The 24463-nt window shown below is 37.1% G+C and overlaps 1 protein-coding gene across 29 annotated transcripts in view; it reads right to left on the bottom strand.

The window, feature by feature from the left end:
- RIMS2 (regulating synaptic membrane exocytosis 2) overlaps positions 1–24463 on the bottom strand; it is a 452506-nt gene that overhangs the window by 29938 nt on the left and 398105 nt on the right. For 15 of the 29 annotated variants that reach the window (XM_065668760.1, XM_065668765.1, XM_065668751.1 and 12 more), the window contains one exon: positions 16642–16883. The exons of the other annotated variants lie outside the window; for them this stretch is intronic. In XM_065668760.1, the coding sequence (XP_065524832.1) occupies positions 16642–16883 (242 nt within the window). The remainder of the gene's footprint in view (positions 1–16641; positions 16884–24463) is intronic. 29 annotated transcript variants of the gene reach the window in all.

The following is a 24463-nucleotide window of genomic DNA, read 5'->3' as shown; positions in this document are numbered from 1 at the left end:
TATGTAAAAGACGTTCTCAAACCTTTCTGTACTAATACAGTAAAGGCACATTAAGTTTTGAACTCAAAAGAGTGCACAGTGGTGCAACTCACAATTTACTCTGACTTACCCACCAAGAAGCCCATGGGCCAGTTTAGTGAGATCAAATAGGCAGGTTGCCTCCCACCTCCCAGCCCAGATGGAGATGCCTGGCTATGCTCTGACTGCTCCTTTAGTGTACTTTAGTAGTACACACTTGTGTGTCTGTCTATATGCACATGCCTATTCATATTCATATATAAAAATACACACATATATATAACAAATGCTACCTTGTGTATATTGACACACGCTTGTGTCTAGATCATATTTCAATGGGTTTTTACTGCAGAAAGTGTAGGAGTTGATGACAGACTGAAAAAAGCAATCAGGATGACATCCCATCTGTTTGCCATATCTCACAGAAAACATCTATTTAACTTAAAATATTGTTCTATATAAATGATATGTTAAAATAACCCTCTAATATTCAATATAACTAAGTTTTTATTAAAAATATATGACTGCTCAGTCTTTCTCCATAAATTTCAGCTGAATAGTACATAAGCTGTTCTGCAGAGGACCAGAGAAACTCTCCCACTTCTGGAGGGATCTGTCAGGAGCTCTGGGTTCTCAGAACCCTAAAAGTCAAGCCAATAATTCATTGCTTATTTCTTCCTCCCCTACCCCCTCCTTTTGTTTCAGAAACAAAATAAAATAGATGCACATTTTGTTAATTAAAATTCCTTTTTTTCTTTTTTTTTTTTTTTTCTTTTTTGTATGAATAGTGGCCATTGTTACTTTCTAAAATAATCTTTTGTGGATTCTAACAAATGTCAGGCTTTCATCGGGATTCTAAACCAGTATTCTTGTTTAGAGAGCTCTACCAAATTCAGTTAGAATAGAAGCAACCCTCAAATGCAAATGTATTATTCGAATACAGTTTTTTACATCTGCCTGTTGTGCAGTGCATCAGAGAGTTGACTCTTCATTTTACAATTTGGGCCTTTAGTTAATGTTTTAATATAGTTAATAAACTTCTAATTTCCTCTATACACTACCCTCATTCAGTCCCACCATATTTAATAATATCTTTGTGCTTAGTTTGGGAATATCTTTAGATCCATTTAGATCATTTAATACATATATGTGCCAGTTCTGTACACCTGTAAAAAGGAAAACAATTCTCTAAGCACAATTGTGACAAACCACTATACAAGAATATTTTTTCTTCTGTAAATATTTAGAGAATGTTTAAAATTTTAATTTAAACCTTATGTTACTCTGCAAAAAGTAATATGTAACAGAAAGGCACAGACTGCACTGTTAAACTGTGTCTTTGCTTTGCACCTGTGCAAATACAGAGTTACTCCAAGAACCTCTCTAGATTAGCATGGAATTTGAGGTTTCATAGAAGTGTGTCAGGTAAGCACAGAAATCAGCTGAGTTAGTTATACACCTCTTTGCTTTATAATCTTTTATAATTAAGCTAAGATCATGGTTAGAATATTGTTCTTAGGGGAAAGTCAAGTATTCTTAAACAAGATTAAAGATAGATAGTTTAATACAATATTAAACTGTTTCACTAGGATAATGAAAAGCAGCTTTGATATGAGCTACTCAGTCTTTTGCAAAACACCAGATAAAACTTGTAATAGACAAATTCTTCAGTGAGAAAACAAGACATGTTTCTTTAAAGAGCTGAATCTGCCATGCTGTATAAATCTGACAAACATCTGGTTTCCAATACCCATGTAGCCTAATAATGAGACTGCATTTTTAATGTCCCAAACCAGAAACAGATATGGACTGAACATAAGAAAATAAAAATGACTAGATCAGGAAAAACAAAAGTCCAATTATTCAATATCCTCTCTATCAGTATGACTAGTACCAGTGCCTAAGAAACACATGGTGTGTTCCTAACAAGAAAGGTCTTTGAAGATAAGTAAAATTTTGCACCAGGGTTAAGTAAAATTAGTGGCTAAGTTGTTGGCAAACAGGCAAAAAAGAAAAACAGAGAAAGTCAGAAAGCCAATGCAGAAAGCTAGTAAACAGGCCCTGAGAGAGAACTGAAATGTTAGGTGAAGATGGTATGTAAATGAATGACAAAATAAGAGCAATCGCTTCTCAGGCACACAACAAAAAATGACAGTCGAAGATACGTATAATGAGAAAAAATCTTTATCTGCAATTTGATGCAAATCATGCAATTAAATTTTAGATGGGACTAGGAGACGTCACTGATCATAACTGCCAAATTTCAACTGGAAGAAACCTCTCTCAAGCAGTTCAGGCTAGCCAGATGAGACTGAACTAGAAGGATGACTGTAGCCAAGTACTCAGTAAAATCTTTGGCCCAAGTCACATAAAGGAATCTGCAGACAAAACCCCTGATGCCTCCAGAGTCCTGGTGATACTCATGAAAGTCTGCAGGGACATAAAGGCTCCTGGACTGCCATTTGCAAGATCCACACCCTAGGAAAAGGTTTTTTGACATACACAGCTACATGAACAGGCCAGTGAAAGACAAATACTGGGTGCAATAGTTCTCCTTTTGAATTCAGTATGACCAAGGATGGGCTTTGTTACCAAGGAGAAAAGATTTGAAACAGGAAAAGTTAGTTGTGAAAGGAAACTTCAGTAATCATATGAAAAATTGTGAACATGGGTAAATTTGCAATATATACAGAGAGGGGAAAGTAGAGAGAGGATACAGACTGGGCAGCTGCAGCAGACTGTGCTGGGAGTGTTGTCCCTGAGATTTGAGGAGCTACTGTTGAGTTCAAGCCAGACTGATTTTTTTTTTTTTTCCTTTGGATTGGGTGAACCTAGCAGAGAAATGTTATCTATTTCTATTACTGTGATTCCACTGCAGAGACCACAGAGTCTTTGCTTATAGTCTGGGCTCCTACCAAATGCCCAGATAACACACATAACTGACATTATAGGAAACTGTACTTGCTTTTCAGCTGACTAAAGCATCAAGTAATGTGGTCATTCCCTTTTCCACTGTCTTGAGTCCCTACCACATGTTCAGCAAGGTGCAGAGAAACAGGTCCTTCCAGCTGGGACTTTCTGACCAGCTCTGTCTGCCCTCTGAGGTACACTCACAGGACAGAGATCAAACAAATTCACTGCAAAGCATGACCTCCAGCTGCTGTGAGGGAGTAAAAGGGCACAAAAGAGGGGGTCTTTGTTCAGCACCTAAGATTTCGCAGGTCTGATACCAACTGTTATCAAAAGTACTTTTGTAGGTATCCCTGCCCTAGGTGATCTTTAAGATCCATTCCAACCCAAACCGTTCTATGATTCTATGATTTTCTATTAGTCAGACTAATTTTTTTTTTTGTTTGCTTGTGCTTTCTCACTATGGTCCTGTATCTTGGAATTGCATCCAAGATTATGCCAGGAGGCTGTTTTACATCTTCTAAGAGGATGTTATATCTTCGATTCACAGTTTTAACTCAAGCACACAAATTAGCACCCAAAAGCCACGTAAGCAGACACTTCTTAAATTATGAAGGCTTACACATTTTGTGTCATGGCTACCTCAAGAACTACTTCTTCCTTTTGTAATTGTTCTGCTAGTGAGTATCAGGTGTACCTAATTTATCAAACAGAAAAGACATAAGAGCAGGGTATTTTTAGAAAAGGATCCTTCACTTTCAAATGTAGTTCCTTTCATACTGATTTAAGACCAGTGTCATATGGGCCTCTGTCTTCATAAGAACTGATAGAACTGTTTCTTCTTAATATTTTTAATTACCAAGTCTTTTTCTAGAATTAGAAAATTCCTAGGAGGTCACTGTTTTTATGTCTGCTTTCATATCAAGGCTACTTACTTTCAGTGAGATCCAAACACCCTGCACCAGAGACTAAAAAGCAACAAAATGTGTTCATTTCTCTGGTATTTCAACAATGGACAGACATACCATAACTCAGGATGAGAGGCAGAGAAAAAGCAGGAATTGATGGGCTGAAGGTGGAACCGGAAAACACAGTTAATGCTGCTAAAGGGAAGCAACGAAAAATTAGCTAAAAAAAAAAAAAAAAAAGAGGCTAATTAGATACTTACAAAGTATTTTCAATGAGAAAAGAATTCTGATGATATGCTAAAAAATCTAATGGAAAATAAGTTCAATGTTTTTAATGAGTTTCCTTGTGTAATCAACGACTGTAATTTCAGCCACTTCTGTCCTGTCCACACATATCCTCCTAAATTTAGTTATCTGAGTGGTCTACTCATTCAAATGTAGATTAAATTCTTCCACAGTGAGGGATACTTTCAAGAGTCAGCTGGACAGCATGCTGGGCCTGTAGACTGTACGTTTGCCAGGAAAGGCTGGACCATATGATCATTGAGTTCCCTTCCAATGTGGTGTTTTCTATGATTCTATGTAATTAGCCAAGGCAGTATGTATGGGAAGTGCATAGAGGCAAATAAATCCTTCATCATTGGTGTGGTGATTGCATGAAACTGATTTTCTCTGGCTATATTCATAGCAGCAAAGTCTACAGGGGCAGGACACTGACTTATATCCATCCTCTTCATTTCTTAGCCCACTCCCTGCCACTATTTTGACCCAAGCCAGCAGAGCATTCTCAAAAAGCAGTTGAGGAGAGAGCACAATCATGGGAGGATTCCAATAGAACTTAGGGATGAGGCAATCCTGTTCTGAGGAAACCTTTAGATAGGTTAGCCATAAAGACATCAGCCAGCTCTTGCTCTCAGAGCCAGAGACAGACCCTGTTCTTTTTATTTATCTGTACAGATGTAACCTTAAGTGATAACCTTAAGTGATTGAGAGCTTTAGAGATCTTCCAGAAGGAGACCTTAAGATTCCTCTCCATATATACCTCATAGCTTCAAATGCCAGATCAAACCAAAGTAAAATCAAATGACAGAAAATTTCTGCGTCAATCCAAGAAAGCTGAGACCATGCAACACAGACAAAACTGGCACATGGTTAGATTCATCTCCCCACTGAGAAGAGACAAGCATGGTGGCAAAAGCCAAGATCCAGCTTGGACCATCTGATAAAATTCATTTCAAAATTGCAAAGAATCCTTTTCCCAGAGGGGTTCTGTTCAACAATTCCTCTAATCTGGCAACACGCTCCATGAAAGCACTTGTTTAAATGGAACAGCAAAAGGCATGCAAGTTAATGACTTCTACTGAACACTCACAGACTTCTCCGTAAGGAAGCTGATGAAGTGACTGATCTCCTAGTTTGCATGCAGCCTCACCTCTAGGCTGTTCAGGTATCTATTTTCTGTCAGTACATCAATGGAATATGAGAAGTCTCTTAGCTTGCATGCTAGCTGAGAAGTGTCACTTTTAAAGGTAACTCCTACAGCAGGATGGTCTTCAGCCAATGGGTAGCTGATGGAACAGCACAGTGAGCAGTTCTCTCCAGACTTTATGTATTTCACCTATTTAACTGCAAGTGATTTTCTATGCTTCCTGGTATTTCTGTCCCTTTACTGATGAAGACATGACTTTGGCTATTGATAAGATGGTGAAGTTAAGCAAAAAGTATAGTAAAGGAAGCAGCAAGACAGCTTAAGGATTTCTCCAGTTCTCATCCTTCAGTGGTCTAAAGATAGTTGAAGCAGAAAGCAGGATTGCTGTAGTGTGAAAAGTGGATTCATATGTCTTCCCTCCTTTTGTGAGGGTCGGTATTCCTCAAATGTACCACAACCTTCAGTGGAACTACTCATATGTTTAATAGAAAACACGTGTACACAGCTAATTTCCAACATTTGTAAATAATATTTAGCCTCAAAAATAAAATCAGAATGTCTTTACAAGAGGCAAATAATAAATAAGTCTGCCTAAACCTTTCTCTTCCTCTAAGTTACAAATGTTCATATAAATGATTGGGTTTTTTGTTTTTTTTTGTTTTTTTTTTTAATTCTCTGGAGCTCAATTTTCAGTCAAATAACACAATTCATCATATACAGAGATCAAGAACTAAAACTTTTCAGTTGCCTACAAACTCCACCAAGGAACCAACTGAAATGAAAACTGCAGAAACAAGTTGGATATATTTAACTGAGACAGAGTGACACAACAAGGAAATACAGCTGGTAGCAGGGGGAAGAATTTCTTTGCCCTATTCAAGAAAAAGCACATTTTAGTGAAACACAGACAATGCTACTAACTAGACCTTCAAATTCAACAGTGATGCTATTTTAGTTTTGAAGACCCTTTCAAGATTAATGAATTTTCACAATATAAGGATTCCAAACCATGAGTTTAAAGTTTCAAATTTTCCAATCTTGCATACTCTTACTGGAAAAAATAAAACAAATATTAAAAACTGATGTCAAAATGATAAAATGTCGGCAATTAGTTAAGTCAGTGTTTATATGAATGCTTATTGAAAAAAAACTTGTTACTGATAAAATTCAGAAATCACTGAGTAAATAAATTCAGTTGTTAAACAGATCTGTAAAGAATTTTTTGGTGCTCATATATCATAGCATAATTTTATGCTATATTAAAAAAAAAGGAGAATATTGTCTTACTAGAACATGTAACTTACAGATTTTAGAACATCTACAATACAGAGTTTCTATAAAAATCATTTTTATCTTGTAAGGTGTTACTATATTACCTTTTCCATGTCATATATTAGTTAAATATGGCACCATCTTACAACTGCAGGTTTAATACAAAATATTGCAGTAATTTAACATTTTCAAAAATAGTTAACATATCCATCTTATAAAAAGACCTAAGTAATGTTAGCAACTATTAATTAATTTAATTAATCAGAGGGAAGTAATTTTTCCTTCACAGTACAAATCTGCTCTTGACAGGTCTTACCGCACAAATATTAACAAGAAGAGCACTTATTACTGTGAATATTTTCAATTAAGTCTCAATGTGATTTCATAGACTGAGCTAAAAATAATTTTTGCTGGCACTAAGTTCTACCTAGACAAAGGCAAAACCTAAATATTACTGTACTATAGCTACAAAATGGGATAAAATCTGAATGCAACTTTTGGAGCAGAGTTTTAATTCATGTAGGATAACATATGCAGTTTAACATTTCATACTGTAATTAAGAGATCATGTCAGTAAAAAAAAAATCAGTGTCATTCACACAAGCACTTGCAAGCATAGGGAAAACAAAAAATAGGTATAAAAAGACAACCCCCTTCCCAGTGCTGAGACTTATGTTTTGGTTGCTTCACAACAAAATGTAGGACTCCAAAGAAAAATACCTCCCGAAGGATCTGTGCATCATCTTATGCAGCTACACAAGGAACTATAACACAAATTATTTAGCTGATGAGGAAAAAAAGAAATCTTTGCCTTTCTTAAGGAATCATTCACCTTTTCCTAAATATGCTCCATTAGGAATGGTTTAAGAAAAACTTGCATGCATTCTTCCTTTTGTGACATGTTCTCAATGACAGGTTTTGGCTCCTTTTAAAATATTCCCTTGAGCAGGGAGAGTTTAATTAAACTCACATATACCTAACAGTATTAGAGAAAATCCTATCAATTTGTTCAAGCAGTAATCAAAATGCAATAATACAACTTGTATTTATTAAAAAAAAAAAAAATCTTGGAGGGATTCCTCACTTGTAAACTACTAAACCATAAAAAACTGTAGCAAAAATATAGAGTTCACCAGTGCACTCCTTGAGCTAGATTCTCAAGTTTCCACTGAATTTAGATGTACTTCTCTTCAAAACCCTCACTATACATTGCCAAAGCATTTGGTAATTGTTTGCAATTTTATACATGGTATAAGGATGTGGTTTACTTCATCAAATAAAATAAAAATAAATAACCTGGGTTTGTTCACAGTTAAAAAGCACAATTTATACCCAGAAGGACATAAAACTAATTTCACAGATTTTTTTTTTTTTTTGTTGTGTTGCTAAATCATGGAACAGGGACTTGACAAGTTTTAGGTTTATATTCTGGCTCTTCATTGACTTCTGCTGGTCTCAGGTAACTTCTCTTTTCTGTCCTTCTCTTATCCTCCTGCATGTTTGTCTCACTTCTCTGTACAGACTGCAAAAGTCAGATATGAATTAAAAAGTTTAAAAAAGGATACAAGTGCCTCAATGCACAGGAATTCGGCATCTTGTTCCAAGGAAATAAACCTGAAAAATACTACTTATAGCCCTAATGGTGCCTAAATTCCCCCAAATCAGCCTTATTATCCTATTTTTCCATTCAGTTTTGTGCATTTCCATGCAGTTCTGTGCATGTGAAGCTACTGACACACATCAGCATTCAGAAAACACAGGTCCTGCACATTTTTCCTTAGGGACAAGTCTGGTAAGCTTTACAAACTGCAGCTGCAAGACCCTGCTCAAGAAATGTAGTTTTGGCAACCGTTCCCTTTTATTACATCTCTAGAGAAGCAGAAACCAAATCTCTCATATATTGAAACCAAGAGGATATATCCATGATTTTGCAAACTGAGTTTTCTGTTAGTGGCACATATAAGTTTTGACAGATAGTGTCATCACGTTTCTTCCATGGAAGACAAAACTGACCTAAATGGTCTGGAGATGTGTAGGAGGCATACCCCAGTTCATTATGAGGGACATAAGCACAAAGAGCCCAAAAGTATGAAAAGCCCCCACAACTGTATTCTCAGTATCTGAATGATTCCCATGAGTTGTACATCTTGTGCAGTATTTAAAAGAAGAAGTACTATAATGTTTTCCTCCCCATTTTATCCTATGAATGGAAAGATTACTCTTAATACAGACAAAAACGAGACAGCTGAAATGGACAATATAAGAGGGCAGCAAAACTAACTTTTTTTAATACTGCAACATCCACTTAAGCTGTAAACCAGTCAAGGCCAGAGAGCTGGTCTGAATTAGTCTGCAAAGCATGACTCTAATACCACCTTTCCTTTTGGGGCTATTTTCATGATTTTTTATTTTCAGGTAACTGTTTTTTAAATTATATAGAATCACAGAATCATAGAATCAAAGAATAGTTAGGGTTGGAAAGGACCTCAAGATCATCAAGTTCCATGGGCAGGGACACCTCGGACTAAACCATGTCACCCAAGGCTCCATCCAACCTGGCCTTGAACACTGCCAGGGATGTAGCATTCACAACTTCCCTGGGCAATCTATTCCAGTACCTCACCACCCTCACAGTAAAAACTTCTTCCTTATATCCAAACTACCCCTGTTTAAGTCTGAAGCCATTACCCCTTGTTCTATCACTACAGTCCCTAATGAAGAGTCCGTCTCCAGCATCCCTATAGGCCCCCTTCAGGTACTGGAAGGCTGCTATGAGGTCTCCATGCAGCCTTCTCTTCTCCAGGCTGAAAAGCCCCAACTTCTTCAGCCTGTCTTCATACGGGAGGTGCTCCAGTCCCCTCATCATCCTCGTGGCCCTCCTCTGGACTTGTTCCAGCAGTTCCATGTCCTTTTTATGTTGAGGACACCAGAACTGCACACAATACTCCAGGTGAGGTCTCACGAGAGCGGAGTAAAGGGGAAGGATCACCTCCTTCAACCTGCTGGTCATGCTCCTTTTGATGCAGCCCAGGATATGGTTGGCTTTCTAGGCTGCAAGCGCACACTGCCGGCTCATGTTCATTTTCTCATCGACCAGCACCCCCAAGTCCTTCTCTGCAGGGCCGCTCTGAATCTCTTCATTGCCCAACCTGTAGCTGTGCCTGGGATTGCTCCGACCCAGGTGTAGGACCTTGCACTTGTCATGGTTAAACTTCATAAGATTGGCATCAGCCCACCTTACAAGCATGTCAAGGTCCCTCTGGATGGCATCCCTTCCCTCCAGCGTATCAACCGAACCACACAGCTTGGCGTCATCGGCAAACTTGCTGAAGGTGCACTCAATCCCACTGTCCTTGTCAGCGACAAAGATGTTGAACAAGACCGGTCCCAACACCGATCCTGGAGGGACACCACTCATTACTTTTTCCCAACTGGACATTAAGCCGTTGACCACCACTCTTTAAGTGTGGCCACCCACTGCAATTCAAACTGAAGTTTCCTTAAGGAACGCCTAAATTATTCTGTTGAATAGGTCTCACATAGCCTAAAAAAGAAATGCTCTCTAGATTGTATTAATTCCGGAAGGCCTGCGATGGGTTTTCCTTATGTAACAACACAAAGAACAAACTTGTTTACTGTGAAAAATAAAACGGCTTTAAAGTTTTTTGATGATATGCATATTTTTTTGGCAGGGATCTCATAAGAATTTTTCTGCTCCCAATAAGAAAAGATAGCTTAGCAGTATTCTTGCCAAGAAAGATCACTGTACATTTCTCTCTATTTTTACCTCTAATTATGGAAAGAAGAAAATCTTGCTGAAGGTAGAATTAAACGTTCTGATCTCACCTATAGCTTTCTCCTTTTTTCCCATTAACAATGAGATCAAGAGGTAATGTAAGTGAACTGCTTTTTAGGTAAAAGGTTGGCAACACAGAAAATTATTTTGGAAATATCTGCTTTTACTCATATAAATGCCTACAACCAGGGGATTTAGGTTTTTTTCTACCACAGTCAGCTGGACATCTCACAGGTGAGTATCTCGCTGAGTTGGGAAGTACTTACTACAGAGAGGAAGTTCAATGAGTAATTTGTGACTGGGGCAGTATTTCTCAGTTGGTGTACTCTCTGTAGATTTTGTCCCCAGATCAAACCTTTTATTCTTTCTTTCTACTCTTACCACAAGACTTCCTTCTCATGTGCCTGGGATTTCTGTTTATATATGGCATAAGGTGTTTCTCACACTTTGTGTATGACAAGTGTCTTCCAGAGGACTTCTGTAAGATCATAGCTAGCACTGCCTGGAGTTCAGTTCTAACACAGAATTACAGAGTAGTTGAGGTTGTAAGGGACCACTGCAGGTCATCGGGTCCAAATCAACTAGTCCGCACCTCAGCTATGTATTTCTTTTCAACTGTATCCTTCTCTCACATAAGCTTTATGAATATGAGGACTCAAATATATACCTACTTTCTTCACAGAAAATACGTTGAGGAGAGGTGCAAAAAATTTGTACTGCCTTATCTTCTTTCCTAGTCTTTTTCTACATGTGGAAGAAAACCATTTAAAGAAATCTATCACTTTAGTAAAAGATAGTTAAAAGCCTGCATAGTCAGCCTTTTCAGTTTGCATTTAGAGTCTATTTATTTATTTGCATACTCTCCAGAGTTTATTTACTAAAAGCTTATTAATGCTCCTGGTAATGTATTTATTACAATGGTACTTTCTCTTTGGTAAAGGATCCAGGTCACAATTCCCAACTGATCAGTAGGACAAATTGGCCTTAATAGCTTGTCAACTGCTAATCCTATATTTCTATCAATGTAATATGTGTTTATTTTGAAATTAAATCAGATCACACATCAGGAATACTGATACAAGTATAATTCTACACATTAAAGCAAGTTATTAACATTAGCAATCTGTTTCTCAAATAGGAGAGGAAATAAAATCCCAAATAAATGGCTTGCTTCAAATCACTTGAATTATATATATGATTAAAATAATCTGGCTATGTATTTCAATTTAAGAGTAGTGAATGATGATATCCATTTTGGCCATAAAAATTTATTTCAGGGATAGAAAATAACAATGTATATTATGAAAACACATACACTTTTAGTTCAGTAAGTTATTTGCTTATATTCTATCTCATTTTAGACAATGAAAGGCATTCATGTTGTTCCTTCCTTAGTTACCACTGGTGGAAACGATTAATCATCTTTTTAGTAGGAAACATATGTACTGTATGTGTGGTAGAAGACTGGTTTCTATATAAATCTGAAGTTTGAATTGAGGAATGTGACATTCCATACAAGAACAAGACTGATGTTCCCAACACAGTCTCTTCAATTATTCCAGTAATTGAAGAAATTGATCTACAGGCTACATGGTTAGTTCACGACAGACATAACTGAGACTATTCTACTTATGAGTACAGCACTTTAGACCATAGTTTCACCCTACTAACCATACAGAATACGAAATTTGGCTTTTAACATACAGAGTGTTACAGGTCTGCACATGTATAGAAACTTGATCATCAGTTTCCTCAGGGCTGTCCTGCAGCGGAAGGATTGCATTCCAGGTATGAATAGCTAAGCAAACACTGTTAAGACACTGCTTGGGATTTGCACTCTATATTTTATTTTCCTCTGTAAAGAAAACCATCTTTTCCACAAGGAAGAATGCCTGTGGTATCAGGACCAGAAGGTTACAACATAAACTCTTCCCACCCCACCAAATGTTAGCTTCTAGGAATGTTTGCTTGACTTAGTTGTAGGGACTATATCTACTTTTTGTAGTACTAAAAAGGTACAGGAACCAGAACTATAATAAATTCTGATTTACCTTGCCATTCTACACTATAGCATCTTGTGTTTTATTTAAGTCTTATCTTACGTAAAACATACATTAAATAAAAACAGTTTTGTGTCATCCAACCATTAGCGTGACTCCAAGGTTAAAGAAATTGCAGGAATTTCTGATTAGTTTTTTTTTCTCCTAAGTTGCTTTGAAATGCATCAAATAAGTTGGAAATACTGATCTTGTATATCCTCACAACTAAAATTTTCATTAAAACAAATAATAGGAAAGAACTATCACAGCAGTGATACACATTGTTAAAAGGAGAATGAACTTTTAATAAATAAATTACAGCTCTCCTTTAAGATGAAATGGAAACTAGAGAACGACTCGCATCTATTTTTATTCATGTTTTCTGTATTCCCATGGTCTTAACACTTGCATCTTTTTTGCTGTTTCCTTTCCCATAACAACAGTGATCCGCAGAGTAACACTGATATAACGGATATGAGAACACACTTGGATTCTCTTGCTACAATAATCTGAAAAGATCAGTTCCTACTGGCTATGTCGAGGTCAGATCTTTTCAACTTCTTGAACTATTATTTTAAACTAATAAATTACCCTTGATGGGCTTGGTCAGCAGAGTTACTGGCTTAGCAACTTTCTAAGCATTTAAGACTGTGTATGTCAGGAGAAAAAATAAATGCTTACTATTCTTTTTTTCATATTTCAGATGTATTCAGTTCTATCTCTGGAGAGACTATGCATTATATATATTCTGAAGAATATAAACTAGCCATAGGTGTGTGAAGTCCAAATACTGTTGTTAGGTAATAATAGTAATAGCAATTGTAATAATAACAACAAGAATAATAATGAAAAAAACAATAGTTAATCCTTTTACTCCCACTTATAACAACAAATCAACATACCCTTTACCTGTAAAAACCCAAACTGTTCCTACCTGAATACACTAAAAGAATTACAGATCAGAATAAAAAATACTTTTTGGTATGTTGAGTGTCAATTTCTTAATATCATGCCAAATAACAAGAAACAGCACAATACTAATTTGAAAAGACAGTAAAAGTGGACCTTATAAGACATTTATTCTAAGTCTGATTCACAGTCCTGAAAACAGGTATGATGACCTACTTTCAGAAAAACTTATGGCATAGATTTAGTTGTAAAATATGAATTCAGAAAATCACTGAAATACAAATATGCTTTACAAAACACTTGAAAAAAATTTCAGTTACTGATAGGCATTTCTTCACTGACTTCAGTATGAGCACACAGTTTATAAAAGCCTAGTTGCTATAAATATGATCACAACTTTCTATAGAATAGTATTGTTATCTCATGATATCTGTATGCTTTTCAAGCCTGATATGTAAGAAGATACTTAGCTGACCAATTGAATAACATAATTTCTTAAGAAATTAACTAAGAACCCTTTATACTTCAACCAGTTTCTCCGTGGTGCCACCTGAGTATCCCCTGCCTCTCAGCTCCAGAACACTGTACTTACAGGATGTCTACAGCACATTAGAGTTTTGATCCCAGACCTCGTATCAATGCTTGTGCCAATACATGATTTTTTGTGCAAGCACTTACCATCTGAAAACAGGAACACAATGGGATAAACCAGGGAAATATATACGTTCATTAAATATATTAATTGCAGGTTTTAAACCTCTAACGTTCACATATAACACTGTTCTCCAATATTTTCTCTAAGATGCATTGATGGGTAGAATCATAGAATGCTTTGGGTTGGAAGGGACCTTAAAGATCATTCAGTTCCAACTTCCCTGCCACAGGCAGGGACACCTTCCACCAGACCAGGTTGCTCAAACCCCTGTCCAACCTTGAGCACTTACAGGGATGGGGCATCCACAGTTTCTCCGAGCAACCTGTTCCAGTGTCTGACTGCCCTCATATTGAAAGACGCTTAAAACATGCAAGACACTTCATGGTGTGACCTCACCCTCATGCACCCAACAGGTCATCGTCTTGTGCCACTGGAGACATAGAACCATACACATATGGTACAATCAGTGTGTTCACATGACCCAAGTATTTAAATGATGTGCATGCCTGTCCTGTTAGGTGCAGCCACGTGTGGCCACCAGACAAGGCCCCTGAGGAGCACTGTCAAATAGGACAGCAGGAGCTGGTGTGTGGTAACATCTTTACAAAACCCATATCCAAAAAATATACGACAGGCCTGTCCAGAAAGCAGCAGGGGGCTCACTGTCTGCTCTTGTTGGGGGCAGGCACAGGCCAGACCAGGCACAGATCTCTCCTAGGGAGCAGCCAAGGGAGAAGGGCTGGAGCCAGGGCTGTGTGGGCACTCCTTGTTCCTGATGCTCCTCTATCAGCACTGAAATATAGCTTGTTATTCAATAGCTTTACAGAACGACCCATTCACAGTCAACAGTTCAAGAGAACTTGAGTACTTTTGGAAGAATTACATTTCACATATCTCCCTGACTTGACTCAGTTGTTGGGCAATTGATTGGATATAACAGAGAGAAAAACTTCAGATCAGAAGTCCCAAATAACTAAGACAGCATGGTATTTAAATCAAATCTAGGCAAACCACACAATATGGATTCTCGCTAGTGCTAAGACATACTTGAACAACATAAAGAGATGGCGTCCTTAATTTAATGTCTCGTACAGTAAGAGAAACAAGATTAGATCAGAACTAGTACTGTAGTGTATTGTATTGTATTAGACTCAATATTCAAATACATCAAACAAATTACATACCTACATACTATCACATGAGTAAAATTTAAATTTCTAGGTGAATTAATTAGCTTTTTCTTTTTTTATTGCCCAGCCAGATACTTCCCAGATCTGCATAAAGTAATCTTTCCCCTTGCATTCATTTGAACTCAGGGAAAATACAAATGCATATGAAACTGTCATTTCCATAATTCACAAGTGAATTGGTAAAACATGAGTGCTGCAAGACTTGCCTACTGATGGAGTCTGCATGATATTCAGAGCTTTTACTATATATGTTCTTTTCCCTCTTCTTCATTCACTCCTGTCTCTTATTGCATTCAGTAAGACGCACACTCAAGATCCCTCCTCTCTGTACTCCTCCTCCCTCTGCAGTCTTACCCCTCCTGCTTACCCTTTCTTTTCCCTCTTACAAAGTTTACCACAATTTCTGACACTGAAAATAATAGTTTTGCTCAATTTACTTGTAGATTAAAAGTCTTGTCACTTTGGTTTCACAATATGAACTGCAAGCTTTCCAGAGAACTGAAAAATCTCTTATGAGTGTTTGAATGCTGGTTAGCACAATGGAGACCTTCAGATGGGGTCATACACAGCTGAACACTATAAACTTATGTTGAACCCTATGACAATGTTACAACAGTTTTGCTTAAATACTGAACATACAGTATATCTTATGTATGTACCTTAAAATATATAAAAATATAAGTGCATAACTACGTAAATTGCTTAAACACTTTATCTATATATGTCATTAAAATACAAGTTATGTTTTTCTATATAAAATACACTTGCCCTGTACAGCTTTCTCAATTGACAATGAGAGCTTTTCAGAGTGCATTATATGGATTTTCCCTGAAATAGGAGGAACAGAAAAAAATGCATACGTTTATAAATGCTTTAGTCATCAAAGCAGAAAAAACTCCGTTTTTCCTAGGTAGAATATTTCAGTTATCAAATTTTCATTGAGGTAAACAGAAATGAAGAAAATTTATACTCATGGTGAATACGCTTATAAGCTGAAAAGAAATGAATTTTAAAGGAATAAACCATTTGTCTTAAAGCAATAAAATATATATTTTTTTCAGGAAAATTGTTTAATTTCAAAATAAGATTGCCTGTTCAGATATAAAAACAAACAAAACCATACTGAAAGACACAAACACTATTTGTGACAAAAGAAAGGAATTTTGCAACACTTGAGTGACCCTTCAGAAGCTTGCAGTAAGGATTCCCCCAAATCAGAAGTTGAGCACCTCATGTTGGCTCCTGAGAAACAAGGAATTAGTGATTTAAGCAGGTTCCAGCAAGCAGAAAAATAAAAGCCTCAGTCCAACCTAAAAAGGATCTTTGCAGAACAAAAACAAAAACAAGTTTAGTAAGTGTCCAGAGAAAAACAAAGATGTGTGACCATTTTCTTCATTTGTGGAATGCTGTTGATTAGGCAACTCCAACGGGACATCTAAATGATTAAGCCACAATACATACACATAATGTACATTTCAATGATAATTTGAGAGGGGAAACAAATCCAGTTCCTACCAGTTTGGCTGAGTTGTGACGTGCTACGGCTTTTCCGTGACAGACCCACGATGGCGACCATCTTTGCACCGATGCTGGAGCGTCTCTTTTTGCCACCACCGCCAACAGTGCCCACAGCAGTATCTGACTGGCTGCCATCATTCTTCTCCAGTGTGTACATATCCCCACCGATGCTGGTGCTCTTGGTCATGTTCTTTCCTGAGACGCCCATCTGTCTGCTTTGCATTTTGGATGTAAAGACACTGTCATCCAGTAGATGGATAAACAGCGCAGACAAAGAAGAGTAAAAAGGGGAAGACAGAAAAGGACAGGTTTCAGATGGAAGGTTTTGGGAGACTGGAGGGTAAAAGCAGCTAATTCACACAGGTAGGGTTTGGTTTTTGGGATGCAAAAAGGAGAAACTTTAATTCTGTGCTCCTCTTTGGTCTTCTGTAAAATACTTGACTCATAAAAAATTTGTTTTAAATAACAAGCTCTTACTTACTGATTGTTTAAAACACATTACGATCAAAAGTGTATCAAAGAATTAAGGCATCCATATATCGTATGTATATTCTTTGCTTGGGAAATTTAAGTTCTGCAGTCAGTGCTCTGCCCCTCTTCTCACATACATACAATAATTTATATTCCTCTATATAGCAGCTTAGCTTTGGTACTAAACATAGGACAAGTGGTAATGGGTTAAAACTTAAACAGGGAAGTTTAGACTGGATATAAGGAGGAAGTTCTTTACTGTAAGGGTGGTGAGACATTTGAATGGGTTGCCCAAGGAAGCTGTGAATGCTCCATCCCTGGTGGTGATCAAGGCCAGGCTGGACAGAGCCTTGGGTGACATGGTTTAGTGTGAGGTCTCCCTGTTCGTGGCAGGAGGGTTGAAACTAGATGATCTTAAGGTCCTTTCCAACCCTAACTATTCTATGATTCTACGATTCTATGATCCAGACATTTCAATGATGTTTTCAATAATCCTTAATTCAGTCATCCTACAGTAATGAACAGCCATACGTTCTTTGCTCCCTTGCTTCAGCAACAAATACCTGTATTTTATAGGTATTTGGCTGCTATGTAACACAGATAGATAAATATTACTGATAAAGTGGAATTTAATTTTAATATACATTTTGTATGCATTTATAGACTGTTTCTACACGCTATACATGGCTGCATCTAAATGATCTGCCACAGCATTTCACAGCATGCCCCAGGGGTCTAGGCTAAGGTTCCTTTTCTTTGCACAGAAATGACAATCTACAATGATGACAGCAGTACCTATACAAATTTTGCCCTGACATGTAACTGGCAGGAGTCTGGACAAATATCCAGACCTGGAAACTCCAGAGCACATGTGGGCCTGGGAATACATAGAGAATTTTTCTATTTCAGTGAAATTCTTGCAGAGAACTTAGATCTTTATTATTTTGTTCAGTACAGTGCACCTCCCTAAAAGGTCCCATGAGATACAGTCTCAGACAATCCACAAAACAGTGGAAAATTTCTGGAAACCAAGGGAAATCATTTTGTGCTAAATCACCAGTATGTAAAGGTTAACAATTTTCAGCCAATGTTTATTTTTTAAACAGATTTTCAAAAACTTGCAAAGGCTATTCCTGGAGCTGTAGTGTAAATTTTAGTGGGTATAGCCATACTCCTTTCCCCTTACCTACAATGGCCTGAAGCTATTTCAGAAAACAAAGGTTTTATTGTTTCTTCATGAAGTTTTTACAGTGTATGTCCTGTTGGTAAAAACTTATCTATGGAATTAATGCAGTGTCCTAAAAAGCAGAGGGATAACTGAATCTCTTCTCACTGATTCAAGGGGATTTGGGATGAGGCATCAGATTTTGACAACAGTGCAGCTATTTAAGGTATCTGAGAGGTACCCATAAAGTGCTCCACTCTTAATTGACAGCTGCCTGTACATGAAGGCGCAAAATGTTTGGATCTAAGCCACAACCCAGAGGAAAACGTAAGAGCTGGTTTATAGAAAAATAAACCATCAAGACAAAAAAATATTGAGTGTCCTTCTCAAGGAAGTTACAAATATGAAGGAGAATGAGAGTTTGGATCAACAGATGGAGAGGCACAAAACAAGGCTGAAAAAGAGCCATACTAGCCTTGCCTGGACAAACAATACCAAAAGACTGGAACACAGTGGTAACTTGAAAGCTTTTTTCTTGTTCCTTTTTAATTCTCTTTGGCATTATGTTAGTACATACTAACTCATGTTGGTACATTTATTAGTAAGGAAGGAGTGGGATAGGATGTGGGTAAAGAGGAAGGCAGGAAGACAAAAAATGAGGATCTGTATTTTGGTGTCTTTTTAGCACTGTGGTAACTTACCATGATAACATCACCTGCTGTATTTTCTTTCAAACTATCACTGTTAGGGATTGCTTCCCAGAAACAAGATGCCACAGAAGCTAGTTCTTAGTAACAGCACTACCTTGCATATAAGAAATACTAGAGATCTAGGAGGTACAGTGGTAGGAAAAGCTAGTATCATCGACCTGATCTTATGCAAAATCAGGAAATTAGAGCCCCTTAACCAGTAGTACTATTTTGAACCCAAGTTCCCTAAGGAAATATGATTAATGTGACTTTGTTTTCTGACAGGTCTCTTTTGAGTATTTTATAAAATTAGTTCAAATTTGACACAGGAGCAGAGAACTAGAGCTATTTGCTTTCTAAAACTGTTTTGAAAACAGATCCCTGGAGAGAGATCTTGTGAATGCCCCTTTGGGAAAGCCTGTAGTGTAAGTCATTACAGAATCTCTGTTATTTCATGTAGGAGCTCATTTGCACACATGGACTGATGAGTAACAGTTTTACTGCTTGCAGAACAACCTATTCCAATGATATATTTTTCAAGAATTATTCCAGGAAATCAGTGGGTTCCTGTCATATAGAAAACAGCAATTATGGCATTGCTTTATAAGCAATATTAACATTTAAGAAACATCTTATAGCATAGCGGTGAAACAGAAAGATTCTGTTTCCTCATAAAACAAAACACAAAAAAAACCTGAGGAGAAAGTGCCCATTTCCTGAGTCTAACGTGCCTTTGAGCTGCTTCGTGTGTCATTTTCCAAGAAGTATAATTCTATTTAAGAGCAATGGATTACAACAATTACCCTTATTAAAGAATTCAATGTGCTTAAAAAGGTTGGCATTCAAACAAAGTTGCTATAATTTCACTATGAAATTAGCTATGAAAGTACTATGCATTACAAGAATTTGCTCCTTGGCTGCTGTCTAAAGGCTCTGTGTAACAAAATGAAGTTTTGCTGTGTACACATGCCAACAGTGAGGTAGATTTCATTCTGCCACATTCTTTTGACCCAACTGAGAAAAGTAGGAAAGAGAATTCAAATAAGGAACAGGGGATTTATGTTTAGATTTGTATGCGTATACCAAATACTAGTACACATGGCTAATGAAAGTTCATTCACAAAACTTTTTTTTTTTTTTCCTGTAGATTTCTAAAAATATTTGCTTTAATTAAAGGTTTGGGGTTTTTACTCTCTCTCTTTAAAAGCAGCAGAAAACAGACTTTCGTCATGCTCCAACTAGCAACCAGCTCCTGGAGAAAGCCATCCCATAGCAGTGGCTTTATTTTTTCTCAATTTCTCCCTCTCAAAAAAAACTCAACAAACCTTTGAGGAATAAGTACTATTAATTAGTATCATTAGAGTATAATAAGTGTAATAAAAGCATAAGAGAGTTCTGAATGGCTTATAGTGCCTCATAGTAAATCTGCAGTGGTCATGATCCTCCTTTATCAGCACTCTGAACCTTTTCTGGCCAAACCCTCACTCACTAATTATTCTTGGTATATGCTTGGCATCATCACCAGTGATGCTACCCTTATACCCAGTCTGCTTTTTGACAGTGTGAAAAATTAATTATTCACGGCATAACTGGATGTTGTATGTCAGGTTTACTTCTTTGCTGAGATAACAGAAAGATGGACCTCAGAGTAAACCAGAGTAAATCCTACAACCTTTTCTCTTAACAGGAATCAGAAATTACTGGAAGTTTCCTTTATATGTACACAAACATAATCACACACATCCAGTAGGTACAACAATATTTTAAAAGTGATATTAATTTATGAGATGATATGAGTCAATGACTAAATATACACTAAAAACAGGGTTCTCAATTTGCCTTATGAGATATTAAACTGAAAAATATCCTCTGCAAAGACAATATGTAGCCAGATGGGGGAAAAATAAATAAAAGAATCAACTATGCTAGTCCCAATAACATGTACATAATGTCATAATAACCACTCTTTACTAGAATCAAGAAAACAACAAATAATCAAAGAACCCCAGCCGTGTGGCAGCCCACAGAGTACAGCAATATCAGATGGAAGGTGGCAGCCAGGCTACTGACTTTTGCTTAAGGGGCCAAGCCAGGGTGATGGGCAAAGCTTACATGGGAGTGAAACTTCCTGCATTACTCCTAAATCCAGGAAACCACCTGAGGACACCAAGAACTGCAGACAGATCTAGCCAGACACTTCAATTTTCTAGTGAACAGAGGAAAAGGATAATTCTCTACTCAGTCCTCCACTTCAATCCCTAGCTGTTCTAGTTTTTCTCAGTTGTGAGAAGTAACTTTGCACACCATTCCTAAAATACAGCATTTCTCTGTAATCGCTTCACAAACAAGCAGAGGGGTACTCAAATGCAAGTTAAATGACTAGCAACAGCTTAACAGTTAAGTGTAAAATACACTCTGAACTCTGATCATCAATGAAAACAGTCTACTTAAAGCAAACTCAAGAGAGATGTTAAGTATTTTTGTACTTTACCAAGTGATAACTATTCCAGATAGTCAGGGTCAAGTTGGGCATCTCAGCTTCCTATGTATTTTACAGAGCATTTTCTTAACTTTAACTGTGGCCACCCACACTATGGATACATTTGAGAGGAATAGGTTTTCAAACCTAAAGCAGAAGTTCTTCAAAACAAACATGAGACAACAAACAAGATTTGTTCTTCAAAACAAATAAGGCATTATAAATGAAATTAGAGTAAGATACCCATAAATATTTGTAATTTAAAGCCAATGATGGAGTTTAACAACCCTAAGAAACATGTATTTTTCTTAAAATTATACCATGCTAGCCAACTGAGGGCAGTCAGACTGACAGACATCTATGGCAGGAAATTTAATATGGTCCTTATTGTCATTGAAGACCCCTGTTCCATACCTATAGTAGTTAATAAAATGGCTTAAGTCTGTCCTGTTACCATGACAGCCTGCACACACACAGCTAGCTTACATCTTTCCCAAAACAGGGTTTTCTCAGGCATGTTGCCCAGAGGAAACAGAACCTGACCCGTCCTACCTCCTGAATAGTACCTGGGCTGAATCGGGGGCACTTTATTGGTGTGCCCAGCACAAAGCTACGCCAAGGACAGAAATTTTTTAAACAATATGGATTATCAAGACTATGTCTTGTCCCTCTCTAACTTACTGGTATAGACATAGCCTTAGATTCATTAATAGTACTACAAATCTCAGATTGTTTTCAAATTCTGATCTCTAATAGGCCAATTCTAGCTCATAAGCTTTTTCTGAACACTTTCAGAGAAAAACAGCAAGCAAGTACAAATCTGCTATTCATACATAGCTTTCTAGAAAATGCAGGTTTCTATTTTTGGAATTTTTGAAGGCATTAATCTTCAAGATCTGTTTGCAGACACCCAGTTCAAAACAGGGAGTGCAATTATTCTTTGGGATCAGTCATGCTCTCGAGGTATTCCAGCCTCCTATTATAGCAGATAATGAGTAACTATCTCTTTTTTCTCCCCATTTTGACAATTATCTGTGCTGAATTACAGAAAGATTAGAAAACATTGTCAGAGAACTCTCACAGAATATAATTCCTGCGACTGGCTACTTGGAAAATGATCCTTTGTGAAGCTGATGCATAGACAGAGGGGAATGCCATAAAGTACCTAAGGAAATCCTCATAGAAGGGAGGCAGAGGAGTAGATCTCATAAGGAGATCTTTGCTTTAGTCTTGGTATCTCCTGCTTTATACAGACCATTTCCTTGATATCTGACCAAGAAGGTAAGCAACTGTTTGTAAGGCCCAGGATAAGGAAAGGGAAGATTGCACATCTGCCAGCTCAACATAAGTCCCAGGAACACCAGCTGTGTAGCTTAGCTGGTAACTTGACAAGTGAATGGTCATTTCCCATAACCCATAACTGCTACCCAGCATTTCCTCTTGTCCCTTCCTCTTCCTGCTTTTCCTTCCATCATCTTACTCGCTAACATACTGAAAAGAGGTATTTTGTGTTGGTAGATGTAGAAAAGCTTCCTTTTCCATCTGCACTAACCTGGTAAGTTGACGTCACGTCAGGAGGAGCTCTGCAGGAGTAAAGTACTGCTAAAGTTCTATTAAACTGACTTTTAAACCAGCTCCTGGCCCTTAAGCATAACAGTCCATGGCAGAAAGCAGCACAGGGAGCCATGCAGAATCCATATACCCAATGACTATGTAATCACTAGTAAATTACAAAGAATAGAACTTATTCTACAAAGAATAAAAGAAAATGCTATTCTATCAATTTCTAAGTGAGACTAAAATTAAGAAAATCTTGATTTTTTTTCACACTTACCAACAATAGCACTTTAATAAAACCAGTAATATGAAGCACAGGCATTTTTCCGATCTACAATATTATTAGTATTTTTACATGTGAAGGAGAAGATATCAGTACTTTCCATTGCACTGTATATTGTTAATGGGAATTTTGAGGATTTTCTTTGTCATCTTTACAGCAGAACTGGAAATGAAAATATGCAATCTTGTTGCTCTGTCAAAAGTGTATGTGTTGGAGTAGCAGATTTAGTGGATCTTGCAGGTTTGGTTTTTTTCCCAGTGCAAAGTCAAAATCACTACTTCCCTGTCATTTAGCTGAGTTGTCTCGTAACGATCCCTAAAGAAAATGAAAAACCTGCAGTAGTAAAAATGCACTTTGCCAAGTGTGGAGTACAGCTGTGTGCAGTGATGTCCTAGGGAAAGAATTTTAACAATTTTTCAATCGTTGTAATAGATATTTTCAAATACATGTCTCTTGTGAGACTGGAAGACCCACTGAAGACTTTGTTTACAGCTTTTTACAAGCAGGAAAGGAACTTTAATGCCATTTTTAATAGACTTCTTGACTCAATGGGAGAGGCTCTCATTTCATTAATTTGCTCAACAAATTTAACACAAAAAGCATTATAGGGACAGCTGTGGTGTAAGAAATAACATTTCCATGGGAACAATGCTTCCAGCCAATGCACACACTCATCTGCCAATTCACATCAAAGAAAGGCATTGCAGGCTTGAAATTATAATGACTTAAGTCTCCTGAGATTCATTTGGTCAAAAACTATCAAGTTAACTCATTTGTGATACAAATCTCTAATACCTACTGGACTGACCTACTTATTAGGTTTATTTTATTGAAATTGTAACAATTAAGTTGGCAGGAAACAATAAAGCAGCGATTATCATGTGTTTTGTTATGTATATTACTATTCGAGGAAAACTTGTGTGCACATTTCAAAATAAAAGTAACAATACTTTTATATGAAGTGCCTGTTTCAAAGCTCTCTGTCATTACAAATCAGAATTACCTCACCTGTTGCAGTACATAGGTTGACTTGAGATGGATCTTCCCCACTCTGACAGATAGCAAGCTCTGCACACTGCTTTATTATTATAAATTAATTGACGTATACCTTTTTCCATATCATACCTAGTGTTGGTTGTTTTTTTTTTAATAGGACTAAATTTCAAAATTGTTTG

Source organism: Lathamus discolor, chromosome 2 (genome assembly GCF_037157495.1).
Source record: "Lathamus discolor isolate bLatDis1 chromosome 2, bLatDis1.hap1, whole genome shotgun sequence".
NCBI lineage: Eukaryota > Metazoa > Chordata > Aves > Psittaciformes > Psittacidae > Lathamus > Lathamus discolor.
Note: the sequence above shows the minus strand (reverse complement) of the source record. Positions and strands in the feature narration are given on the sequence as shown.